Consider the following 26,348-nt stretch of genomic DNA (forward strand, 5'->3'; position numbering starts at 1 on the left):
ATCAAGAAAACGGTATCTATCTAATGTCATCTGTCTGATTTACATGTGTTTCTGATGATAAATCATCTAATGACATCTATGTAATTTATCTAATGATATTGAATTCTGATGTCCTTGATATGACTTGTTCCCTCAACTTCAGTTTCTAATGTAATCTGTCTAGTTTATCTGAAGATAAATCATATAATAACATCTGATTTATCTAATGATAAATTTAGTTCTGACGTCCTTGATATATTTTAACTTGTTCCCTCTTCTTCTTCAGTCTTCTCACTACAAGACCCCTGCAGTTGTACGCAAGAGCCCCCGGTTCAACGCAGCTAAGAAAAAGGTATCTATCTAATGTAATCTGTCTAGTTTATCTGAAGATAAATCATCTAATAACATCTAATTCATCTTATGATAAATTTAGTTTTGACGACAGACGTTCTTGATATAACTTGTTCCCTCAGCTTCTTCAGTCTCCTCCCTACAAGACCCCTGGATCCGGAGGTGTATGCAAGAACACCAAGAAAAAGGTATCTATCTGATGTAATCTGTCGTTTTTGAGATACTTTTAACTAATTTAGGTCAGGTTGCATGCTGGGCAACCTGATCAAAAGATAGGTTGCCCATCATAATTTCAGGTTGCCCCAGTCCCAAGACCCTAATTTCTGTGTATGGCTGTGTACCTAAACATTTAGCAGGTTACAATTTTTGTACACCGTTGGTCCTGTACCTGAACTAGCCTGTTATCCATCTTATTCTAGCTCCAGCTCGATTGCTTCCCCACGGATTATTCTGAAGGGGAAGCAAATGGAGGTTCGTCCGCTTGATCATACCAAAAACTGGTTTGCAAATAAGTTGTGCCAAACAAAATTGGGCAATGGTGTATTTTGAACCCTGTCTAATGATAAATACAACTAAATAAATGACATCTATCTCATTTATCTTTTGAGTTCTGATGTCCTTGATATGACTATGTTCACAACTTGTTCCCTAAACTTTTTCAGTCTCCTTACCGCAAGACCACATCCTCTAGAGGTGTACGCAAGAGCCCCCGGATGAATGCAGGAAATCAAACATCTGACCTGGAAAAGGAGGATTCTGAGCGTGAAGCATTCATCATGAGTCAAATCATAGGTCCAGCCAGGTAACATTTTGTGATATGGAAATTATTTATTGGACACACTGAAACTAACTGCTTTAGCTGATAAACTCAAGATAAATAAATGCAATACTGTAGTTCTTTTTTTATCTTTATGTCTTGAGCATTAGGTAATTTCATATTCTTTAAATTTGACTCTTTGCATGCAAATTGAATCATGTAGATATATGTATAGGTGTATTGATATTACATCTCTGGAATTTACAGAAAGTAATCATGCTAATGCCATGTTGATGAAATAACTTTTGTTGAATAAACAGGAACCACAGAACAAGGAAAGTTTGAAGATCTGGACAACCATGTCTGATTAGCGACTGGTTATATCACCTCTGATGTACTTCCTGCCATTTTGGGCAAGTCTTACCTCTTCTGTCATCTTTCCTCTCACTTCCTGCCACTCTTATGCAAATAACTATGAACACACATGAACCCAAACAAACAAACACAAACCAAAAACAGTATAGACTCTTTGTATGTACACAGAGTCAATAAGTTGATATTGAAGACCCTTGAATACACAGAAATACCTGAATTGCGATTGACATTATGATAGCTAATTACTGATGTTTTTGTTACACATTTACAGTTCTGATGTGAAGATGGATGATATTGGTAAGGACTCTTGTTCTGTACTTTTCTCTTGTCAAGTACTTAATTGCTATCTGAGTTCATCCCAAGGAGCAAAATGCTTTTAGCTTGACTTAACATCATTCTACAGTTACAATGTACAAAATATTGCCTATTGATTGCTAACTTTTCAAAAATGTCTAAGTACAATTATGACTGCCAAATCACAGTTAACATATCTACCACAATAGTTCATAAACAAGTGCTTTTGCAAAAAGCTGGCAGTTTCGCCGCATGAACATGGTTATTTACAGGTGGTTTGTTGAGGAGTATATTATAACAGGATGTGATGTATATTCTTAATCCGTCACCCTTGCCCTTAATCCGTTAACATAAACTTTAATCCCACAGGATAACCCTTAATTTGTCACCCTTGCCCTTAATCCGTTACGAAAGCCTTTAATCCCCTCAGCATTGCCCTTGATATGTCACCATAGCCCTTAATCCGTCCCCATAGCCCTTAATCCGTCACCTTTGCCATAAATCCGTGGTGATAAACTTTAATCCGACAGCATAACTCTTAATCCATCACCCCAGCCCTTAATCCGTCACCATAACTCTTAATCCATCACCCCAGCCCTTAATCCGTCACCATAAGTCTTAATCCACCTACATAACCCTTAATCTGTCAACATAGCTCTAAATCCGTCACCCTTGCCCTTGATCCTTCACCATATCCCTTAATCCATCACCACAGACCCTACATTTGTAATCCATCGTCCTTTCCCTTAGTTCGTCATCATAACCCTTAATCCGTCAACATAACTCTTAATCTGTCAACATAGCTACTCCGTGACCCTTGCCCTTGATCCATCAGCATATCCCTTAATCCATCACCACAGACCATAATCCGTCGCCCTTTCCCTTAATCCGTCATCATAACCCTTAATCCGTCACCCTAGCCCTTAACCCGTCAACATAACCCTTAATCTGTCAACATAGCTCTTACTCCGTCACCCTTGCCATTGATCCGTCATCATAACAAACCCTAATCCGTCGCCCTTTCCCTTAATCTGTCATCATAACCCTTAATCCGTCACCCTAGCCCTTAATTCTTATTATAACGTATCGTACACCATCGGAAAACGAAGGCAGAAATGACATACATGAGGTATAAATGACATGGCACAGGTCCAAATCATGCTTGTACCAACCAACCAATCAACCATACATAGAAGCATCCGTTCAATGGTGTTTTCCGTTACAATGAACAAAAAAAAATTTGAGGCATGGTTTGGAATCTACGATCATAATACAAAGGCGTTGTATACATCAAATGGATGTTTAAAAAGAAGAAAAAAGAAAAAATATAAGGTGTCCCTCAAGGATTCGAACCGACAATCTTCCGGCCCAAGTTCGACGACCTAAGCGATCGTGCCACTCGCCCTAAACCTATTTTACAAAGATTTTAAAGATATAAAACGTTAAACCTCTCTGCATGGTACTATTGTTTTCTTCATTTTCTTGACAAAATCAGTTCCTTCTTGTTCAGTTTTGTGGTATAGATGTAATATGGCCATGTATACAAACATGGATGCAATGTACCACCTTCCAAGATCCACGGATCGCATATACACAGAAACATTGATGCAGGGTTGAAATGGTTGAATCAAGATCCATGCATGCAACGCACATCGTACCAGGATCTACCAGGGTACCAGGGTATGATCTGGTCACAGGTTCAGTTTCGCCGGCAGCGGCGAAACTGAAAAAAATGCTTGCAAACGGTCTGAAGTGACTCGGTGACATCATTGTCAGTCTTAAGGATTGTCAGTCATAATTGAAAGAATGGTTCATTAGCCTGGGTATCATCCTAGTTACAATTTTCATGTACTGCTGACTCTCCCCTTTTGCTTGTTAATGGAGCCGATGACACCCAATTCCTTGAGTCAGAAGAAAGTCAATCATGCAATGTTTAATGGGAGGAGAAGGGTGTATTGGGCACAATTATGTACATGTCTGCTAATTGAATGACACTATTATCACTGTTGAACATAATCAGCAAATGTATTTTCGTAAAGTGGTCTTCGCGTCTAACCACCTATCTGATCATGATGAAAAGACCTCTAGTATCCATGCACAACATCTGAGTGGATTACTGTAAGTTTCAGCAAAGAACAGACTTTTGAACAATTTGACTCTTGGCTGATAAAATTACTGTAACAGTAGATGTGACTTTCTCTTTTCTTTTATTGGCTGGCATAAGGAACTAATAGGCTGGTATGTTTGTTGTCATTACTAAGAAGGTTATGTCTTCTTGTAGAATTTGTGGTTGATAGCTATGAATGATGATTGTTATTAAATAATTGGAATGTGGTTACTAAGGTGTCAAGAAAACAAAGGTAAAGGTAGATAATGGGCCTCCTTGCAGCTTTCTGCGGTACTGAGGCAGAGCTTCCTGTATTGATATCTCGTATTCTGTACATGCTATTGTCACACTGTAGTCTTGAGTAGTAGGTAGCCTTCTGGCTGGGAATAACTGGTGTTGGCTTTTTATGTATGGATTATGTATTGGAAAATAAGTAATTTTATGTCTTCAAGTTATTCCATTTTGATGTAAACAACTTCTTTTGCATGTAGTTGGACAGAATGCTGCAAAGGAGGCCTTGGAGGAAACTGTTGTTCTGCCAACAATAAATCCAGTGGTAACGGGAGTTTTTTTTGCCATTGTTATTTAGTCATGTCAATTCATTACATTTCACTTCCCATACCAGAGGTATGTGTAGAGTGAAATATATTGTTTTTGTTCATGGTCTTCTCCTCCTCCTCCTACCAAATCTTCAAATGGATTCAACTCAACCATTTTTTAACCAACCGACCTGAAATTTGGCATGGAGGTAAAAGTGGCATATATCCTCAGGCCTTTTTTTTCATTTTGCCCAGGTATTACAAGCAAATGACCTGACATTTGGTACAAGGGTGTCTTGAACATGCCCGTACATGACTTCAATCACATTTCTGGTGTACATCACTTCAAAATGCCTCATTTTGGGGACTTTTCGGCCTATTTCAGACCAAAAACGGGCCAACAATGCTGTCCCTGTTCCAAGTTCTATCTAAGGTTCCGCGCGTTTCATTTGCTGCTGGCCAAAGAACATGTGTTCTATTCAGGTTACCTGAGGTCATGTTGCAGGAACACACGTACAATGAACGACACATTCAAACAAATCATTACAAAACGTCCATTACTGCATGAGGAGGGAGTGAAATATGCTGTATTTTGTCAGGAGTAGATGACGGCCTTTCTAGTTTCCTTTTGTTCTTGGGCAATCTAAAGTGAACATTCAGCAAGATCAAGATGCAACTTACTAGAACACTGTCAAAAGACTTGATCCTGATTACATTCAGTACCTGAATTTAAACTGTTTGTCATTGCCAAGGTATAGACTTTTTCCTCAGGTTTTATTTGTTTTATTTATCTGAACTACATCCAAATGAGGCCGGTGTTCTGCCTTTTAACATATTTGATCAGTGGGACCCCCATTTTACGTCCCTTCTGAAAGGCCAAAGAAGCTCAAACCAGGGTCCCAGGTTCCCCGGATCAAACCGGGGTCTCCCAGTTACCAACAAGAATGTACATGTAATTGTAACCAGGAGCTCAAATATATGAGGCTGCTACAGATTGAGCTACAGGGACATCTTTATTATATATTGACATTCCTGTTCGCAAGTGATTGTTTTCATCTGAGAACCTCAGCGAAATGTATTGGAAAGAAAAATGAAAACTATTTTTGTCTTGTCATGGCACCTTTATTTAAGTTAGTACTCACACTTTTATACAATATAGCTCCTGTTTTTTGAATAAGTATTTGAATTCTGTTGTCGCCAATCATGCATGTCCAAGCAGTACTACTAACTACTACTACTAGATCTATGTCAGATCAGTCTCATTTGTTGCTGTACAGGGCCGGGGGGTACTTGATTACACTTGTTGGTAAAAAAAAAATTTTTGCTTCCCTTCCCACCAGCTGTTTACAGACTTGAGAGCCCCTGCACGTGGGATTCTGCTTTTTGGGCCACCGGGGAATGGCAAGACAATGCTGGCTAAAGCTCTTTGTAAGGAACAGAGCATAACATTTATCAATATGAGTGCTTCCTCGCTAACATCTAAATGGGTAAGTCCATGTATAATTGCAATTGAAAACAGCAAGACTCATATTGTGGTATCTCGCCTGCACTAACTTGCCTATATCATTCTGTAGGTCAGTTTTCGTGAACATGACACCTTGAGATGCAAACATACGTATATAGCAGAATCTCATTTGTATTTGCACCATGCATAATTAGGGATGTTTTTTTTATAAATTTACAAATCGTATAGTCTGGGACATTACTCTTGTTCCTGTTGTTGACACAATCAACATGCATGTAGCCATCACATTTTTGCAGTGTTTTATCATCAGTTACCTCACAGTGCCTTATTTCGATGCTCTATTCAATATTGCCTTTCTTTTCCAGCATGGAGAGGGAGAAAAGACAGTGAGAGTCTTATTTTCTGTGGCAAGAAAGAAACAGCCATGTGCCATCTTCATAGGTTAGTGCACACATGGGGACTTGACTTTTGTATGTTCAAGGTATGCCAAGAACTCGTGCACATGTATGCTTTAATTAGCAGTCTTTTTTTTACATTGTTAGAAACTTAGAATGTATTCCAATGTTGACAGATGTTTTGCAATCAATTTGGTGTCAAGTCATATTGTTGAGTGCTACAGGTTTTATCAGGTACATGCAGTGTAGAAAATCAATTTTCACACATTCATCCATCCATCCAATCCATGAAAATAAGTGACTTAAATTGTATATTTTTTTTTTTTTTCTGCAGATGAGATTGACTCCTTTCTCTGTGAGAGAAAGGAAGGTGAAGATGAGGCCAGCAGGAGGCTAAAGACTGAGTTTTTGGCAGCGTTCGACGGGGTAAGAAATCAATTTTGTCTTATCAATGGAGCTAGTCTTGCATTTGCAAATTGGACCATAAGATTTTAGACAGTGGGAAAATTATTATTGGTGTGATAAAGTCATCAGCAAACATTTGAAATTGTACTTGAAATGAAGGAGTTCACTGCATAAAATGTGATTATGGAAAGCTGAGAACTTGAATGTTCCAGATGTTGACAGGGATGTGTTGTACCATGTTCATTTTTGTGTATTCAGATGGAGAGTAGGAATGATGATCGTATCCTGGTGATAGGTGCAACCAACCGGCCTTGGGAGCTTGATGATGCTGTCATCAGGAGGTTTGACAAGAGGATCTATGTGAAACCACCAGACCAAAAGGTTTCAAATACTTCGCTAAATACTTTACTATACACTCAAGCTAATCATACCGGTATTCAAAATCACATTAAATAGAAATATCTGAGTGAAGACAGCTTCTACAGGCACAAATGACTCATTCTGTTAAGATGAAATCACTTTTTTTCATCAAGTCTCTTGTAGTTTCTTGAGAAAGACGTATAAGTTGAAACTGGTTGAATTCTGTCTCTGATCATGAGCGCTGTCTTTTTCCCAGAGCTACGAATGATATTTTCCTCTAGTCTGTTAAGGTGATGTTTCTTGATAATTTGTAAAAGTTATTGGAATCAACTACCAATTTGAAAGGAATTTCATAGCCTGGCCCATTTGTGTGGTAGCAAACTATTTACATTTGGTAAAACTTCTCATATGATATTAATGTTTTGAGTCTATAATACATGTAGTACCTTTTAACATTGCAGGCCAGAGCTGAGATACTGTGCAAACTGGTGGAGAAGCATAATCCGCTAGAGAAGGAAGACTTGCAGAAGCTTGCAAGGTACATGTAACTGTAACTGTAACTGTAAATTCGTTTAGTTTCACAGTAGGATTAGAAAGAAAGTTCTCGCGTTGTTTTGAATTTGCAGTCAAAGCAATATTATAGCACAAATATATATTCACTGTGATTTTGTGGTGGAAAATAAAACCACAGCATATATTTCAATGTACATTGCCAGGCCTTGTCTATACCATGTAGTTTTCAGGTTGCATCATCTGGACCAACCATATATGCATGTAGCACAGCAGAATTGTCTGTGCTGAGTCAGAGTTTAAAAAATGTTGGAGCTTCTTAACATACATGAACCCATATTAAATCTTCTTAGTTGCCGATTGTTAATGTTATTTGTGGACAGCAGACATTGGCACCTGCTAGAAAAGTGGAAAGATGATTTAGAACTTTGTCCTGTTACCTGTCTTTTACTAACAATTTGTGATATTTCAGATCATGATTTCTTTAAAAGGATGGTATTGTGATTATCTGCACTTCTGCTGGACATTGTCCAATCTTTAGATTATACAGTACTTAGTGTAGATACATCCTCAACCTGACTGACATGCTTGCACCACAATAAGCAGACTTCACATAAGCACAGAATCTTTGGTAGTTGGAACTGAGCTCATGCTGAAAGTTCATTTGAGTCCATGTTGTCTGAAGAGCCGGTCACAGTGAAACTAATCAATTTGAAATAGCATACTCAGTTTCACAACAGAAATTATACAGTATTCATTTTGGAAACTCAGATTGTAGTGAAAGTGATGACACTCCATTCTATCTATCTATTGTACAAATCAAATTTAAAGAATCTGTTCATTTATCTCCTTGCCATTCTGTGAATTTGAGGTAAGTGCCAATTTCTTTACGGTTTTGGATGAAAAGTTTAATCTTAGTTAATAATATCTCCTTGCCTGTTGTGCCCATCAGCAAAACCGCTGGCTACTCAGGAAGTGACCTGAGAATCCTTGCCAAAGATGCAGCGATGGAACCTATCAGAGGTTAGCCCAACTCTTCTTTATCATGATTTATATCATAATAACACACAATCTTTATACAGTATAGGTCCGTAATGTAGCACTACCAGTTATTGTGCGTTACCAATTGTCGTCCACTTTGGGTCATGTCCACATGTCGCGGTGTATCATGCTAAAGCCTGAGTTCTCATGAGCAACGTGAGAACGTCATAAGTATGATCCTTAGTCATGACTCTCCTTCATACAAAACAATGAAAAGGGTTTGCGTCCAGCGACATAACAGAATAAACTCCTGAACCAGCAACAGCAAGTTACCTGGAAGCGTCATGCATGATGTATACATAAGTAATTCAACACCACGGACTTCATCACATGTTCCTAACTCACACGATAGCTTGTATCTTTTAAAAGTAGCTGACTTTAAGCCTTTCTTTGATATTCAACTATATTCAATTATGGCGATTCGAGGTTTCAAACTCTTCTCTAGTTATAGGAAGGATTGATAATTTTTAACACCCAGCGACCCCCTGCACCGATGCTACATTTTTGCACACCAAAACATGATTGCCATGCATTTATCACATGAACTTCACATGCCGCTCAGCGTTGTTGAAATTAACAGCACATTATTAATTTCTTCAATCGCATCTAGCAAGCTGTGGGACAAACATATTAGTGACATTGTATGCAATACAAACAAACAAACATAGACCTCAGTATAGATACATGCTTGCACAGCGTTGAATAAGCAGAGAAAAACTTACAAAACCATGCTTCTTTTTAGAAGAGCTGATATTTCTTCTTCCTATAGGTTATTATATATAACATTTAGCTCTGTCCGTGCAGTTATGACGTTTTGAATAAATTGGATGATAATTTGTAGCGCTACGTTATATGTATCTGCATATATTGGCCATAGTTTATGTAGCAGGTTTGCTAAGAAGTAGCATAAATTACATGATGTACGTAACATGTAACCTCAAAAGGCAATTCCAAATCTAGAACCTATATGGTCTGATTCAAGCAAAAAGGTGCCAGGTATTTTGCATTCATATATTTCATATATCTGTTTGCCTTTTTCCTTTCCCAGGAAAGAGCCGTGCTGAGGTGAAATCAATGACAACAGACAAGGTTATTGTTTCTGGAATTACTGTAATTCTTTGCAACTTTTCTATATAGTATAATTATATGAATTGTGCGCATTTACATACAAGTGCCTGTCCTTATATTTTATGCTTTGACTTATGCTGAGTTAGCTAATTCAAAATTATTCAGTGTTATTTATTATCCTTGATATCATAATCATTCATTGTTGTTATAATGTTTGTACACGATTGATCCTTAGTTGGTTGTCCCAGTCAGACCTACATTAAGCAATTGCATACAAGCTGTGGATTTACAAAACATTATGGAAGACAAGAACTGACCAGGAGAGAATAGTATAATAATGATAATAGGGCATATGTAAAGAAGTCTTGCTGACCTGCTTGAAATAATGATGATTTCTTCCAGGCCCAGATAAGATATGCAGACTTTGACAAGTCCTTGAAAAAGGTACGTCGCAGTCCAGCGTCTCTGCTCCGCTTCAAGAAATGGAACAGAGAATATGGATACAAGTCAACCTAGCACAGCAGATTCTTCAGGATCAGCTCTTGTCGGTTTAGTACATGGTTCTTAACTGCCATGTGTTACGCTGAAGGGCAGTTATACCGGCTTTACGGATACAGATACAGCAGTAGTTTAACTGTCTAGTAGAAAAGGATTTTAGATTGTCTGGATTTTAGATTGTCTGAGTGTTTATACATATGGCCACAGCAAGTAAATTTTATGGATGACATCCTCCGCAGACTCCAAAATTAATGAGATAGGGCAACAAAAAAACAAGGCAGGCAAAAAAAACAAGATTCCTATATTTTCAAATTTTTGAGATCATGAATCTTGTAAACAAGACTTGAGGCAACAAAATATGATATCACGACCAACAGGTCTTTTATTCCTGTATTCAACCAATGAGGTTTCATATATGATATAAGACCTCCTTGATTCAACAGTAAACATGTCATACCATCATGGGCATTCATATGCAATGGAACACCTGGGCAGCAACTATATTCAACTGGGTATTCATATGGAACACTATGGCAACACATGCCATCAAATGTGAGCAATTGAGCCTCAAGTTTGCTGGATCATATCAAACAATTGCACAACGCAGAAAGCCTTTGCTGGACATATCATCCGAGGGCAATGAAAACGTAATTTTGTTAGTTGTTCACTTCATTCAAGAACAGCACATCGGATTACACGTAGTTGATAATAATGGCACAGAAATTCCACACTACTATAGTACAAGTTTGGCATGAGGGCTGCACAGTGTCTTCCTGTAAGTTGGTGACAACGAGCAATCTTGTTACAGCTTGTATACACAATAATTGTACAGTACAACGCATTTGTACAGAGTTTTCACAATTCTTACATTTGAAAATGCCTTTCTATGGCATCTAGAACGTTTTTGGGATAGAATTGACTGTAGTTTGCGACCTATTGTATTACTTTCGGTATGTTGACCATTGCCGAAGGATAAAAAAAATCTTTCTTTTTTTCTCCAAAATCAAGCGAAAATTAATGAGCGTGCTGATGTCATCCATAAAATTTACTTGCTGTGGCCTATCATGGCTTTTCTCAAATTTCTGAACATGTACGTGTTTGGAAGAATATCTGCTATAGTTTCACAAAGAATGAAATGGTATATGGAATATAATGTAACATGAATTTTAATGCTAATTTTGAACATAAGATTTCAACTGTCATTGAAAAGTTTCACAAAAAATTTTAAAATGTCAATGGAAAAAAGAAAGTCTGTCAACCTAGCATACAGCTCCATGTATGATCTATCCTTGAATGCGAATCCAGCTCTTGTCTTAGTATATTTCGTGGTATTTTAATCGCCTTGTGAATGAAGAATTAGGTTGTCCGGGTGTTCATGGCATTCCTTCATGTACCTTTACATGTACCTGTATATTTTGACTGTCCTTCTCTTGCTACTTGTTCTGTTGTATGAGGAACTTTTGTACATGACTTGTTAAGCTGTATCATATTTTCATTCTGAATGTGAAATATCATTTGAGACATGTTTTGTAGTAAATGTATCTGTACTGTAGTTTAAGATATCTGGTTCGACCACTCTTATCTGGAAGACTTCTGCACCTTCCAGATCAGTATGGCTACTAAGTTTTAAGAAGATACTGTGACACTGTGATGTCGGGAACAAAAAGATATTCTTTTTTTTACTCATTCTTGTGTCATTTTTTTCCTGTATATACACAGGGAATGCACTGTTAAGGATTAGATAGAGGACTTCACTAGTGGGTTTTTAATTAGTTCAAGCTTTAAGTCATTGGCTAAAAACCTTACCAGTGGTGGGTAAATAAGAGTTTGAACCCCTGATCCAGTAGTGGGATATCTGCTTTAAAATCGGTGAGTTAGGGTTTTAGGTATGCTATTACATATTAGTAGGTTTTGGTGCTATTTTGTAACATGTATGTAGGCTAAGAGAAGCATTTAAATCATCATCATCATCATAATAAATACCCCCACATGACCCTGCCAGGGGCAAGGTAGAAGGGGAGAGGAGGTCCCTGGCTAAGGGGGGCAGGCCTCCAGCCTGGCATGGTAAGACTTAACAGTGGGAGCCGTCACAATCAGTACCCAAAACCAGACAGTCATCTTATAACCTGTCCTATCATTACTCAGTCAACAGTAATTTTTAAACAACCAAGCTGACCCTTTTGAATACATAAACCTCATATCAACTTAAGGTACTTTGAAATTTAAGCACTTTGCTGTAGAATTGACTTACAAGTCAGTGGAGATTACATGCAGGAGGAGGGTGCAATAGCTGTTTGCAGTTGACATAACCAAAGAAAATCCGAGAAACCGTGAACACAAAACCACCACAAATATCTCACGGTTCTTGTTTAACCAAGGAAGTTTTAATCATAAAACAGTTGCATACAGCAAGCAGATGTAAGAATAAAACCCTGCGAAGCTGAACTCAGATGTGTGCTTTCTGACTGAGGTTTTTGCATTTCAAAAATGTCCTTAGGTCATGTTGATTTGATTATATGGATGACATCCTATGGGAACCCCAAAACTGATGCATTGCGTGCAAATAAAAGAAAAGTTTGGTAAAATAAAAGAAGTTGCCTTAATTATGAAATCTATGGGATCAGGAAGGTTCAACAACTCTTTAAGAGTGAATAATAGATTATTCATTTTCACATCTCCACGTCTGCTTTTGTGACTTTGGAATTGATTTTGTTATTCTGCAACTTTGCAATTAGTATCATTTTACAATATTCATATAATATGATACTTTTGCAGCTGCTTTGTATGATTTACAGTTAGAGTTTTTGGATCATGTAAGTAATTTTTTGTATGTTAAATCATGGGTCTACTAATCCAGTGGCAACAAGCCAGTGGCTATTGAAAAGATCATCCGGTCAACATTGCATCTGGTAGGTACTATTGACAAGGTCACTCTGTCAACAACAACAAAAAAACAAATGTATGCGATATCGCAAAAATTTCTGACAGGTCAGTAATCCCAAACCAGTTCCGGGTATCGCAATTCGGTAGCTACTCTTCATTTTACGACAGTTTCCATTTTTGGTGCTAAAAAATAAAACTGGACTCATAGTGACTCGTTTCCACGTGTAAATAATGAATTGTATCTATCATCGAACAATGACGCTATCATGAAAAGTAGATTTACTTGTGCAACTAGTTGTTCAATATTTGTGTCGTAAAATATAGCGCAATTTACGTCACTGTTTATACTAGCATGTCAAAGGTCACATAGCGCATGGAAAGACGTCTGCATGTTTGCGCATGAGTTTTGCTGCGTATTTGCTGATATTTTGATCGAACAAGCGACTTATTCTGCCAAGCATGGGAAAAATCAAACGCGCGAGACAAAAGTACCACACATCTGCGGTGAAACTGGGCTCTGAAGCCGATGGGAAGCTTGAGAATCCACCGCAGACGACAAAAGTAAGTAAAGGGGGAGGGGGTAGCCTGGGGCTATATTTATCCTGTCAATAACAGGATTTTCGCACCATTGACACGATGAGCGTGTCAAAAACAGGATGATCCTGTCAATAGTGCAAACATTTTTGTTATTGACTGGATCATCCTGTCAATTATGCAAATTTAAGAATTATTGACAGGATGATCCTGTCAACAGTGGAAATTTCCCCACTATCGACAGGATCAGCACAAAACGATTGATGGTAACCCATTATCTATTATGTTGAAATAGACACATGTAACTATGCTTCAAAATTATCATTGTTATGTGCCTTTGCATGTATTATATTTTGATTCTTATTCCGGGCAGGCTGGAGGCCTGCCTGCCTTAGCCCGGGACCCCTTCCCCTACTCTGCCCCTAATGGGGTCATATGGGGGCTATGGCTTTTTAGATTGAGGTTGAGATTTGGACCATCTTGAAATTGATACAAATGAAATTATATAGCAGATTTAGCTACTGCCGGTAGTGCCATTCAAACTTTTCTTTGATCTACATATGATGAGAATAGGGACAACAGAAAGATATCCATATGGGAAAATGATTTTTGTATATATATCACAATGCTAAACTTTCCCCCAACACATCACATACAATTTTTAACAACCACTGTCGCGCCTTCTTCAGGATCAATAATGTGTCAGAAAAAAGGATTAGTTTAGCATTGTACTATGATTACTACCAACACAGATGAGCTTCCATGAGAAAGATTTGTCCTTATTATGTTTGTAACATGATTGTGATATTGTTTTGCTCTCTCTTGCAGCTCCCCTCCCTCCCCCTGCCAGCTGGCACCCCAGTCTTCCCCACCTCTGGCCTGTTCGACGGAGCTGATATAACGGACCCTACAGGCTCATTGTCTGTAGCCCCCCTGTCTGTGGAGCATGACAGGCAGAGCGTCGTGTCAGGCAGGAGCATCCGGACAGAGGGTGGAACCAGGATCAGCAAGAAGGACAAGAGGAAAATGAGGCACGACGTCTTCTTGCAGAGTAAGTCTGGACTTGCAATTGTGTTTGTAACTTTATGTACAGGATTTAATCTTCAAAACATCTTAGTAGCCCTACAACAATTTGCTGTCTTTTGGAGTTGCTTGCGCAGTAGGTCTGCTTTCATGTTTGTCACAGTGTTTTTTTCACAATACATTTTTTTCTTTTATGTTGCTTTCCACCAGAGCTGGAAGCTGCCCACACAGCCAAGAAGAGAGCGAAGGAGACGAAGAAACGGCAGCAGACGGCGGTGGTGGGGGACATGCAGCCGCTGAAGGACGCCCTGCCGCAGCTCACGGCCTTCCTGGAGCAGCAGCAGGGTGGGGCGGCAGCTGGGCAGGAGGAGAAGTAAGGAGTTTTGCTGAGAAAAATAGTGCTTAAAGCAAAGAGTTTGAAATCTATTTTCAATTATTATCTTGAAGAACTATTACAAACAAAATTAGAGTCTGAACGATGTATATCATATCATTTTAGGTTGATTATCTTCACCAAGCTTACACCAGGTCTCTATTTCTTCCAATCATTCATTCATGTTTAAGTCATCTACTTGACTTTAGATAATGTCATCTACTCAAGCCCAGCATCTCTTCTTATTTGGTTGATACTAGTAATAAGCACTCAGTCACTAATATGAAGTATGTTCATAGCAAGCAAGTTGTACCTTTGTTTAAGTTCTAAAATGCCTTTGCCAAACACTACATTTATCACTGATGATGCTTTCATTATTTTTCCAGGAAAGAAAAAGGAGGAACTCTGAAGCCAAAGGAAAGGAAAAGAATTGAGTAAGTTGTCATTCTGTGTGGGGTGCACCATTTCAGTTTTTCTGTTCCAAAAAGAATTCATGTTATTTGTGTGAAACAAGATCAAACCAGCCATGAAACCACTTAGATAGAACTAAGCTTCTTGTAGTCAACTCTAGCCTGATGTTTGCTGTCTAACTTAAAATGTTTATTTTTTGGTCAACAGCCGTTTGTATTGCATTTTCAAACTTCGTCTAAAATGACCCTTTTTGTCTTCTCCCAAGACAAGAGGAGCTGTCCAGATTTCAGCAGATTTTGCAGCACCCCCAGTACAGACAGAGACCTGTCTCAACTATCATGGAGCATCTTAGGAACAAACTGTCCAAGGAACAGGACAGGAACTAAACACCCCGGTGCACACACAACCCTGTCTCAGATATCTTGGAACATCTGAGGAACTATCTAAGGAACAGCACAGGAACTAAACACCCCGGTACACACACAACACTGTCTCAACTATCATGGAGCATCTAAGGGAACAAACTGTCCAAGGAACAGGACAGGAACTAAACACCCCAGTAGAGACAGAAACCTGTCTCAACTATCGTGGAACATCTGAGAAACAAACTGTCCAAGGAACATCACAGGAACTAAACCCCAGTACAGAGAGACCTGTATCAACTATCTTTGAACATCTGTAGAACAGGACAGGAACTGAACACCCCAGTAGGGACAGAGACCTGTCTCAACTATCATGGAACATCTGAGAAACAAACTGTCTAAGGAACATCACAGGAACTAAACCCCAGTACAGACCCAACCCTACCTTGAAACATCTGAGAAACTGTCTAAGGAACAGGACAGGAATTAAACACCCTGGTACACACACAACCCTGTCTCAACTATCATGGAGCATCTAAGGAACAAACTGTCTAAGGAAAAGGACAGGAACAAAGCAACCCTGTCTCAACTCTGTCTCAGCTATCATGGAACATCTGAGAAACTGTCTAAGGAACAGGACAGGAACTGAACACCCCAGTACAGACCCAACCCTGTCTCAACTATCTTGGAACATCTGAGGAACTTTCTAAGGAACAAAACACCCCAGTAGAAACCCAACCCTGTCTCAATTATCAGGGAACATCTGAGGAACAGGACAGGAACTAAAGAGACTAATCGAGATTTGTCATTCACACAGACGACACGTACTTGAGACTTGTCTCAATATGCTTATCTTCAAGCAGATATGTATCAGCAGCTTACTTTTGTACATTGCTTAGTATCATTTTATACGTCTTTCAAGTAGCGATTTTCACTGAAGGGAATGGAAACTTTCAACACATTGTAAAATGTCATTCAGCTTACCAAATGCTATAAACGTTAGATTTGTAAATCATGAGCAATGAACTACTGTACCATAAACTGCTTTGAGTATGACATGAAATAAATAAATAGAAAGGATGCCTAACATTCAAAGAAACATGTTTTCCTTCCATCCAAAAATCTTAAGTTAAGGGTCCATCCTATCTTTGGGGTCATTCTATGATAAAGATAGCAGCTTATTTTTCGATCTAATACAGACTCCACCAGCCTTTTCTTTTTTTCACTACAACACACACAAATAAAATTCATTGTAGGCTTTTCTTTTTCAAAACTGCTCACAATTTTCTGATAGCTAATAGGTTCTGATTGCTTGCAGGGATTCCGATTATATAATTCAGGCCAGCAAATGATAAGAACCCAGTAGTTATCAGCAGCTGTGTGCAGTTTTAGTTGAAAAAGAAAAGCTACAAAGTCTACAATTACATGTCATTCATTCATTGTACAACTACAATGTACATGTAATTTCATTCCCTGCTACATCATCATCATCATATCGGGCAGCTTGCCCGGACTAAGGCTACAGTGATGAATATAAATCCTAAACAGACGAGATACAAACATTTGTACATTGTACATTTACCATTGTGCCAAGTTTATTCTGGAATTTTGCAGCCATGAAACAAGACACAACACCTATCAGCATCCAGAATATAAGGATTACCAATCAAAAATACTGGAATGACATCTTTAGATGGATTCAGTAGTATAAAGAAATGGTTCACTGATTGCAGCAGTGCATTGACATGTCTAAATATAAGGATGATGTCAAATGTACAACTAACATTTAAGTACAGAAAACAAGAACTGAATATGGCACCTTCTCAAAGATATCAATATACTTTTTCTAACAAATCACTTTTCTAATATAATATTTTTTGCTGCCTGAAAAATTTCCAGGATATATCAGACTTCTACAAGCTGACTAAACTCCTGTAGTTTTTTTTCAATACTAAAGTTTGAAACTACAATCAAGGGTTTCATCAGTTATGGCACCATGTTTTAAACTCTCAAATACATGTACTTTCCTCATAAAGGTCGTAACATATACATGTACATATCACTATGTAATGTAATGTTCATGGCTTCAAGACTTGTATATATCTTTATACATGTATAACAATATCATAGGGTATCGTATCAGGTGAAATGGTAATGCAAGATTTATAATGATAACAAGTGAGTACTACTACTACATGTATACAACTAGGCAGCCAAAATCTTACACCCAAGCTACCCGCTGGGCAAGTATGTGTCTATTACATGTATGTATATCAAACCAAAGTTTCCATACATGTCACAAGAGAAATACCGCATATTGTGTCTATAGATACAGATTACACTTCCAATCATTGTGACTTATATTTATTAACTTGGTAATGTAACTCTTTCACCAAAGATATCCACTACAAAGTATGACTGGACAGTACTTCAAATGACTTACTTTTTCAGACCAAATCCTCCTATTTTGTGATTATCATATTACAAGGGATACACCTTGCAGCATCTCCATGCAGAACATTGCCATACGCATTGACTTTTTGCACTAGTATTACATACAATTACATCACTTGCACACACACACTAAAAATTAAAGAAGTCTTTGACCATTTAAGTGCATAATTCTACCCAGCATGGCTGAAGCTAAATCTAGTACAGTAACTATACATGCACTTTATATCATAATCTTCATATATATGTATACGCTTTCCTCTATAAAATTAATGATTGATTGTCTAATTTATGCCCTGACAGTATGATTTTGCTGTTTCTCAATTTATCACCTTTAAACTATTTTAATGCCTTTCTTTATGTAAACTTTTAAGACATGGCAGTGCTGTAAGTAGTAGGTAGTATAATCCATTATTTGATTATACTGCTGCGGGGGTCCCTGGCATGGGTGGGCAGCAGTCGGCTAGTCTTCACACTAGCCTGTATTTACACAAGCTCTCGGCCGGAGGTTACTGACCCCCAGCCCAAGGGGGATGGCGGTTACAGGCTGGCTGGCCACTAGCGCAATTCGTCAGGCTAGTCTTCACACCACACTTCCAAGAGTCCAGGGGGTTCACGCGGGTTAGGCCACACAAATTAAATACGTAATTAAATAAACTTAAAATGATAAAAGCAAGTGAATGTTGGAGTCCCTACCTCCAAAAATAGTTTACTTTTTAAACAATTGATCTGTATCATTCAGGTTACATGGCCACGAGTTGACCAATCATTGCTGAAAGTACATTGATGGCACTCGGTTTGTTCTGGGAAAAATTTGCAAGGGGGAGCATTGCAAAGGAGAAGTGCCACCAAGCAAGGGATGGTGTGGAAGGGGGGTAAGTTAAAATGGGGCATTCTAATATTTTTTCTAAGGCTTCCTGAGGGGGAATTACTGCCAGACAGGTCACAGTTGAAGACTGTGGCCGCATGTGACCTAGTAGCATCCCTGGTCAATCAGAATTTCATGCTTGACAGAGGATCTGCTCCCCAGGGTAAGGGGGCACATGGTCAGGGCATGGGGGCGTTCCTGTTTAGATAAACCACTAGCTGCTGAGGTGTTCGGAATCAGTCGGAAAATCACTTCCATGTGCATGAACTTGATCTAGTTGACTTTGAAAAATCTGAACTGCAATTTTGACCAACCATCATTTTACTAAAAAGATAATTCTTTTCCCATCATTGGGGTCTATTTAGACCAATTTAAAATGTATCATTTCCAGCTCCTGGATTGCTAAAGAAAAATTAAATCTAAAAGATAAAATGTTTCCGTGGTAAGCTACTTAATGATTTACATACTGTATCCATATAGATCCTACATGTAGGTAGTACTACGTAATTACTGGACATGATGACAAAGTGAGACATAATGTAAAAAAGGTGTACTAAAACTAGCCTGCCTGATACATTAAAAATTTTCCTCCACTGAAATGCTACAGTAAAAACTAAAAGTAATTTTTCACCATACATCACTAAAATAAACAGTTTCACAGAACGTTTTTGAACAGCAGAAAGTTCTTCATTGGTGGAGGGAGGGGGAAGTCTTTGATATCCTCCGACTTGACTTCCTCCAGCATACTGTGTATCTTCAGCCTACACAGACGCTGTAGACTGGGGTGGTGTTGCTCATGCCCTAACAAAAGGTCCTGGCACTTGCTACCAGTAGCAGCTATCTCGGCCGGTGTCTTTCCATTCCTGTCTTTAGCATTGTAATCTGCCCCCGCTAGAAGAAGTAGTTCAACCTCCCGGACAGAGTTCTCTTGGGCGGCTCGGTGTAGAGGCGTCTGCCCGAAGATATCCTTCGCGTTAAAGTCAGCGCCGAACTCCAGCAGGAGCTTGGTGGCAGTGAAGCGCCCCCTCTCTACAGCGTAGTGAAGTGCAGTCCTGCTGTAGACCTGGGACGCTGACAGGACGGACCGTTTCGAGATTTTCTCGTGACTCAGGAGACACGCGATTGTGTAACAGTCCCCCTTGTACGCCGCCTGTTGGAGTGCCGTCCAACCTCGGTACGTTTTCAGCGAAGGGTCTGCCCCCCGATCCAACAGCATACTTATCACATTGTTCTTGTTGTTGAACTGTGCAGCGTAGTGAATGGCAGCCCAGCCGTACGGGTCCCTTGCGCGTAAAGACCGCCAGCAGTTTCCTTTCCTCAACAGGCAGTCAACTACCTTCAGGTGCCCGTTCTTCACCGCGCGGTGTAGGGCCGTTCTACCATCCTTGTCTCGAACGTCCAGGTCAGCACCGTTATCCAACAGCTGGCAAACCTGTACAAATGTAAAACCTTTGTGGTCAGCAGTTGAAAAGTCCTTTTTTTAAAAATCTGTATATATACGTAGTTGTCATTATAACCACACTAGATGTAATCCTAGGATACCATCTTTCCAATGTAAAACAATTTCAATACATAGAATGAATTGATGCTTCTGTGGCAAAACACCAGTTGTAAGTTTAAGTCGTATTGATATAGTCAGACCGTCTAAATCTAAATGCTCAATGAGGAACATGAAAAACTGTGCATGATTGTATGTCCATGGGATATCCATTGTAATTTGTTTTTCCTAAAGGTTTGCCCTATATATATATATAAGAAGCCTCTGGCTATAGCTAGTTGGGCAACCCTGGCATGTAACTACATGCTGAACCAATAAACCAAAAAATAAATGTCAGCAGTCACTAGTTGTACAATGTCATGTACTTTCTGCACAGAATGAACGATAAAGTTTTGATACGTTTGTGACGGTTAGACATCCAGGTAAACAGACATAAAGACAATTCAAACTCTACAACTGGATAAAATTTGGAGGTTTACTACCAGACATTTTGAGTGACGTCCATCACTCCTCTTCAGTGTCACTCAAATTCTAGTCACTCGAATGTCACTCGAATTCTAGTGACGCTGAAGGAGAGTGTTGGATGTCACTTGAAATGTTCGGTAGTAAATCTCTGAATTCTATCCAGCTATAGAGTTTGAATTGTCTCTAGATAAAGTTTTGATAAAAAACAACAGCTGACACACCTTCCTGTAGTCCCCTGCTGAGGCAGCTGTTATGAGGGGTTTTGCTTTTGTAGCATGATAGTCACAAGTTGTTTAAATCTAAATGCTCATTAAGAAACATGAAAAACAGCTTACAATGTCACTAGCTGTACACATACCCTCTGCACAGAATGAACGATAAAGTTTTGATAATACCTTCCTGTAGTGCCCTGCTGAGGCAGCCGTTATGAGGGGTTTTGCCTTTGTATCATAGTCACACTGTTTAAATCTAAATGCTGATTAAGAAACATGAAAAACAGCTTACAATGTCACTAGTTGTACACATACTCTCTGCAGAGAATGAACGTTAAAGTTTTGATAATACCTTCCTATAGTGCCCTGCTGAGGCAGCTGTTATGAGGGGTTTGGTTTTGTAGCAAAGTCACACTGTTTAAATCTAAATGCTGATTAAGAAACATGAAAAACAGCTTACATTGTCACTAGTTGTACACATACTCTCTGCACAGAATGAACAATAAACTTTTGATAATACCTTCCTATAGTGCCCTACAGAGGCGGCTGTTATGAGGGGTTTTGCTTTTGAAGCATAGTCACACTTGTTGTACACATACTCTGCACAGAATGAACGATAAAGTTTTGATAATACCTTCCTGTAGTGCCCTGCAGAGGCGGCCGTTATGAGGGGTTTTGCTTTTGTCGCTGTTTTCTTCCCCATCTCCGTTTCCACTAGTGGCATGGATGTCAATGGAGCAGTGAACGGCACATCACTTTATATTTGGAGAGCAAAGTTCTGTGGATGAATAAAACATAACACTGTTATATCTTGTCCATTCTTAAACTATCAGCAAAGACAAGTGAAGGTTTTCATACTGATCAATACTAGCAATTGCTGTTTTTGTTATTCACCATCTGTAGTATTTGACAACTGGTAGGCAAAAGGAAGTTAGCAGATTTGATTACTAATCAATGTTTGAATTAGCAGATCAGATTGATAATTAACATGTTAATCAATTGTTTGCCTAACGCTTGCTTTTTGCGATGGCTGCATCACTGTGACATTATTGCGATAGCTCGTATAAGAAATAACAGTTGTGCTAGCAAAACAATACTAACATACATGAAAGTCTGCTCTTTCCATGAACATTTCAAACTTGGCTGTAACTTGGATACATTTGTTTATTCATCTATTTTCACTTAATTTCTGTTTTCTTTTACCAGGATGGCTGGGCACTGCTTTTCAGACATATAAGAGACAGAGAGGCCCTGTGTACATACATACTAACTATACATTCCCGATGTCTTGCCCAAATTAAAGGGACTAACGTTAGTGTTATCTGTACGTAACTATGGCAAGTGGGCGTGGTCACACAACCAGCCGCAGCTGTATACAACTCCATATTTGGACGAAAATACTCGGGCCGCACTTTAAGTCTTCAGTTCAATCTTTTACCGGATCCTGTCTATGAATTGACAGATTAACATGGTTATGACCATGTTAGAGAGACAAAATAATCTCCAAGCAAGTGTGATATTTCGGCTCTTGTATTTCTGTGACGTTTAATACATGTGGTGATGTTATCGGACCCCTGGGAACCATTTTGAAATGCGTACAAATCGAACGAAAACCGCTCCGAAAAACCCATTTGTTTGGATATTAGGAATAAATTATCAGGCTATCGACAAAGAATGTCTGTGTGACCGAACCCCCTCCCCTCCATTTAGTCGCAATTTACACCCAATCACTGCCTCATTACCTAAACACACACGATCTACATGCAGGGCAATCAATGAAGGGGAGGGGCCAACAGGTTCTAAACAGGCTACGACAAAAATTATGACTAATCTGACTTTCTTTGCTTTTTACCATTGCTTGTATCGCCTTCTGCGTTTGCTAAGAAATCGTACGGAAGTATGAGATGCACTTCGATTGATATAGGCAGACATTTAGAAACATAAACAGGATCTAGTCTTGTTTATTAAAATCTGGAAATGATAAACATACGACCACGCCGTAAAAAATCTCACTGTTCTAGATCTGACACAAATGGATACAATTTTCTTACCTTTTGGCCACGATTTTATACCTTGGTCCTTCCTGAAATCTACTCACGGGTCCTGACCAAATGTCGGATGTTTTAGCTGGCGTCTGAGACCGGTTTAACTATGAATAAATTCCATTTGTCTGATCAGCTGTCTGCGTGTCTGCAATGTTGTCATAACCTGCCGCAAATCAGTACCGACGAGTTTACGACATTTCAAGATACAAGTGAGCATTTGCTAGGGTGCGTGCACCGTGAGGTTTTAAAATTGGTGTTGATTGCACAAAAAAGCATGAATATGGTTTTAGTGTCTTATTCTTATTCTGGATATTGGGGAATGTCGGTTGATGTCGTAAATAATAGCCTTTAGCTGTTCTACGTTACGTTCCTGTCAACAGTACAAATTTGTTCCCTGTTGACAGGATGATCAGTTGGGCAAGGATGTTATTTGGGAAAACAGTGCTTGAGCTTATATCAAAGAGAGGCAACGGTTTTTGACGGGTAGAAACATATAACGTTACCGATGATGTAACTTTTAGTTCAGGAGGACCGGATGATCAGTATGATCTTTATACGCAGCAACCTCTTTAGGCCGCGGACTTTTCATGGTTTAACATGTTTAGCTTATAAGTCCTACTAAATGTTTCATGATTGAATTGCACTTTTATTCATATTATATGTAGCACACAAAATACTTGTCAAACTCATGATTTACCGGAATACATATAAAGACACATGGTCTGGACTTGCGCTAATGCATTGCCCAGACCCTGTTAAACAAACATTGTAATCAGTAATGATAACAATCATAGTAACAGGCCGGCATCGTATTCCCCAGTGAAGTTCTTGTTCCCAGGGCCATTTACACATTTCAAAATGCCAAAATAACCGGCATCATTAAAGAGGCAACATACTGTGTATTCCGGTAAAAAGTCGGCGGACCCCGAAATGCTGCACGTGGTTGTGAAGCGATCACATTGACATTGGAATTTGAATGAACATGAGCTACACAAAATTGATAGTAATAGCCGATTTTTCTCAAGTAAACATAATGGTAAACAAGAGATGATATCAATAGTAAAAGTTTTATTTGCAACATCGAACAATATATATAGAAAAAATGATCTTCTTTAGCAGTTTGACTGTAGTGAAAGTGAACTCGAACCAGTTTTGCTCACTAAAACTGAAGAGCAGCTTTTCCACTGGTGGTGGCAGAGAGGATAGACGCTATATACAGTATTTATTAGCTCTTTCCAACAAGTACAACGAAGAGTGACTGTGGACTGTGGACCACAGGTTAACGTCCCTTCCCAAGGACTGCGACCCTTTTCAGTAGCGTGTATGTCGGGTGAACGACACAGCCAGGATACGAACTCGCGGCTTCTTGGCCAAGAGGCAGGGTCACTAACTTAAGTACACACACTAGTAGCCTCTACCAGGCTCCACGGGTCGCAGGAAATATAGTTGTAAAAAGTTCAAAATATGAAACCAAGTACATGTACTGCAAATTTGCGTTCCTCCTTCAGGTAGACGCGTTCTTAGATTGAGCATACCGACTTTATAAGTTACATCGGTGTCAGGAAAAAACTTTATTTTAATCTCAGATTTTCCTTTCCCCTTTTCACGTGTATTTTTGGCTCTTCATATCCTGTCCTCTTCCATCACTACATCAATCTCATTTCATGGTGTAAAAGCAAAACTACCGAAAACAAACAAACAAACGTGTTCAAAACTTCTGAGCGCCATTTCCCCCAAAGTGTTTACTGAAATATCCCCTACAGAATGGTGCTGGTCTGCTGGGCACTGATGCACCTTTTGTTTAAAAATGGATTGTCCCGTTACTGTCAGAGAGTCAATGAAATCAACTGGAGAGGTATCTTTTAAAGGTATTTTTCCCTCTGGAGCGACAAGCTTTCTTCAGAAAATAAGATATTGCATCGATTCAAAATAATGTATGTTTTCCAATGCATGTCAATGTTTTTCGAATTTGACACACAAAACACGAAAATAAAAATATTTCAGTATAGCATTCCACCCTGACAACAAAATAGTCCGTCCCTTACGGTGTGCACCAATCACGTTCAAGGTCCGATCTAGGAATTTTCCATACAAACTTTTCGCGCCAATGCACCTTGAGAGAATACTGTAAATGGGACGTCCCGTCAGAACTGAGGTAAGAATTTCTCCCGTTTTTATGTCAAAATACTGTGTTTTATGCATGTTTTACCTTGTTAAGTCTCCACAGAACGAGTTGCTATATGTTCTGATATACTTCCAAGACATTTCTTGCAAATTTCCCCCGAACTTCGTGAGTTATGATGCACGATACTAGTAGAGGCTGAAATTGCGTGTGTCAACATTTTCAACATTTTCCTGTCTGTGTCTCTCCCGCAAACCGAATATTTTCCCTCAAGTTTACCTCAGAATTCTCTGTGAAAACGTTCCAGCACAAAGTAGTGTCATTTTAAGCTTTTTCAATCCGTGAAAATTGAGAAAAACTGTACAGCGGCCCTGTCATCGGTACTTGGGCCCCGGCATAGTAGGGGTATGGTCCCGTAGGTAACTTTTCGCAATGCCCGTACGGACCCCGTCACTATCTCAAGTTCAAAATGTCTTTTCCCTCAATGTTACCTCAGAATGTTCAGATGACATGTTCCTTAATGTAGTATTGTCAGTTTTAGCTTTCGTCATCCGTGAAATATTGAGGAAAAATGTACAGCGGCCCTGCGTAGTTGGACGCCCCGGGATAGCAGGTGCATTGTCCCGTATGTAACGTTGGGCAATGCCCGGTGCGGATTCCATCAATAATTGAAGTTCACAATGCAGTTTCCCTCAAATTTTCCTCAGAATTTTCAGATAAAGTCTTCCGAAACGTAATAGTGTCACTTTTAGCTGTCTTTATCCGTGAAAAATTGCGAAAAACTGTACAGCGGCCCTGCGTAGTTGGGCCCAGGGGACCAGCGGCTCATCGTCCGACGGAGCTGTCAATCATTGTACGTGTGTAGTTGTGGTCGTTGTTACGTCGATATGTGCGAAGTCTTGTCAAAAGTTTACCTCATAATTATCGCTAAATATATTATGGGAACTATTAGTGTCA

General features: G+C 39.1%; 3 protein-coding genes across 3 annotated transcripts; 2 read left to right on the plus strand and 1 right to left on the minus strand.

Annotated features, from left to right (window-relative positions):
• The first annotated feature begins 468 nt into the window (after positions 1-468).
• Positions 469-11,826, plus strand: LOC136420825 (spastin-like). Its single transcript, XM_066407934.1, has 12 exons — positions 469-518; positions 993-1,132; positions 1,734-1,759; positions 4,355-4,419; positions 5,743-5,889; positions 6,233-6,308; positions 6,597-6,688; positions 6,926-7,048; positions 7,489-7,565; positions 8,490-8,560; positions 9,627-9,667; positions 10,049-11,826. Exons 2-12 carry the CDS (start codon positions 1,044-1,046, stop codon positions 10,160-10,162), a joined length of 921 nt encoding a protein of 306 aa, XP_066264031.1. The 5' UTR covers positions 469-518; positions 993-1,043; the 3' UTR covers positions 10,163-11,826.
• Positions 11,827-13,360: 1,534 nt separating this feature from the next.
• Positions 13,361-15,885, plus strand: LOC136420907 (ribosome biogenesis protein SLX9 homolog). The gene is made up of 5 exons (XM_066408026.1): positions 13,361-13,588; positions 14,390-14,612; positions 14,795-14,957; positions 15,344-15,391; positions 15,634-15,885. Exons 1-5 carry the CDS (start codon positions 13,487-13,489, stop codon positions 15,752-15,754), a joined length of 657 nt encoding a protein of 218 aa, XP_066264123.1. The 5' UTR covers positions 13,361-13,486; the 3' UTR covers positions 15,755-15,885.
• A 1,415-nt stretch (positions 15,886-17,300) lies between these two features.
• On the minus strand, positions 17,301-23,443 carry LOC136420947 (26S proteasome non-ATPase regulatory subunit 10-like). The gene is made up of 3 exons (XM_066408092.1): positions 23,276-23,443; positions 21,859-22,002; positions 17,301-20,481 (listed from the first exon to the last, which is right to left on the minus strand). The coding sequence occupies exons 2-3, from the start codon at positions 21,946-21,948 to the stop codon at positions 19,705-19,707; spliced, it is 867 nt and encodes a 288-aa protein (XP_066264189.1). The 5' UTR covers positions 21,949-22,002; positions 23,276-23,443; the 3' UTR covers positions 17,301-19,704.
• Positions 23,444-26,348: the final 2,905 nt, after the last annotated feature.

The sequence above is a fragment of the Branchiostoma lanceolatum genome, chromosome 15 (genome assembly GCF_035083965.1).
Source record: "Branchiostoma lanceolatum isolate klBraLanc5 chromosome 15, klBraLanc5.hap2, whole genome shotgun sequence".
Taxonomy (NCBI): domain Eukaryota; kingdom Metazoa; phylum Chordata; class Leptocardii; order Amphioxiformes; family Branchiostomatidae; genus Branchiostoma; species Branchiostoma lanceolatum.

What these genes read in the sequence shown, in the direction of transcription:
- LOC136420825 (XM_066407934.1), top strand. Translation starts at nt 1,044, where the DNA reads ATGAATGCAGGAAATCAAACATCTGACCTGGAAAAGGAGGATTCTGAG. An exon ending in TGCCAACAATAAATCCAGTG is followed by an intron (nt 4,420 to 5,742) that starts GTAACGGGAGTT and finishes CCTTCCCACCAG; the next exon opens with CTGTTTACAGACTTGAGAGC. An exon ending in GACTTGCAGAAGCTTGCAAG is followed by an intron (nt 7,566 to 8,489) that starts GTACATGTAACT and finishes TGTGCCCATCAG; the next exon opens with CAAAACCGCTGGCTACTCAG.
- LOC136420907 (XM_066408026.1), top strand. Translation starts at nt 13,487, where the DNA reads ATGGGAAAAATCAAACGCGCGAGACAAAAGTACCACACATCTGCGGTG. An exon ending in GCACGACGTCTTCTTGCAGA is followed by an intron (nt 14,613 to 14,794) that starts GTAAGTCTGGAC and finishes GCTTTCCACCAG; the next exon opens with AGCTGGAAGCTGCCCACACA. An exon ending in AAGGAAAGGAAAAGAATTGA is followed by an intron (nt 15,392 to 15,633) that starts GTAAGTTGTCAT and finishes TCTTCTCCCAAG; the next exon opens with ACAAGAGGAGCTGTCCAGAT.
- LOC136420947 (XM_066408092.1), bottom strand. Translation starts at nt 21,948, where the DNA reads ATGCCACTAGTGGAAACGGAGATGGGGAAGAAAACAGCGACAAAAGCA. An exon ending in CTGCAGGGCACTACAGGAAG is followed by an intron (nt 20,482 to 21,858) that starts GTATTATCAAAA and finishes ACATTTGTACAG; the next exon opens with GTTTGCCAGCTGTTGGATAA.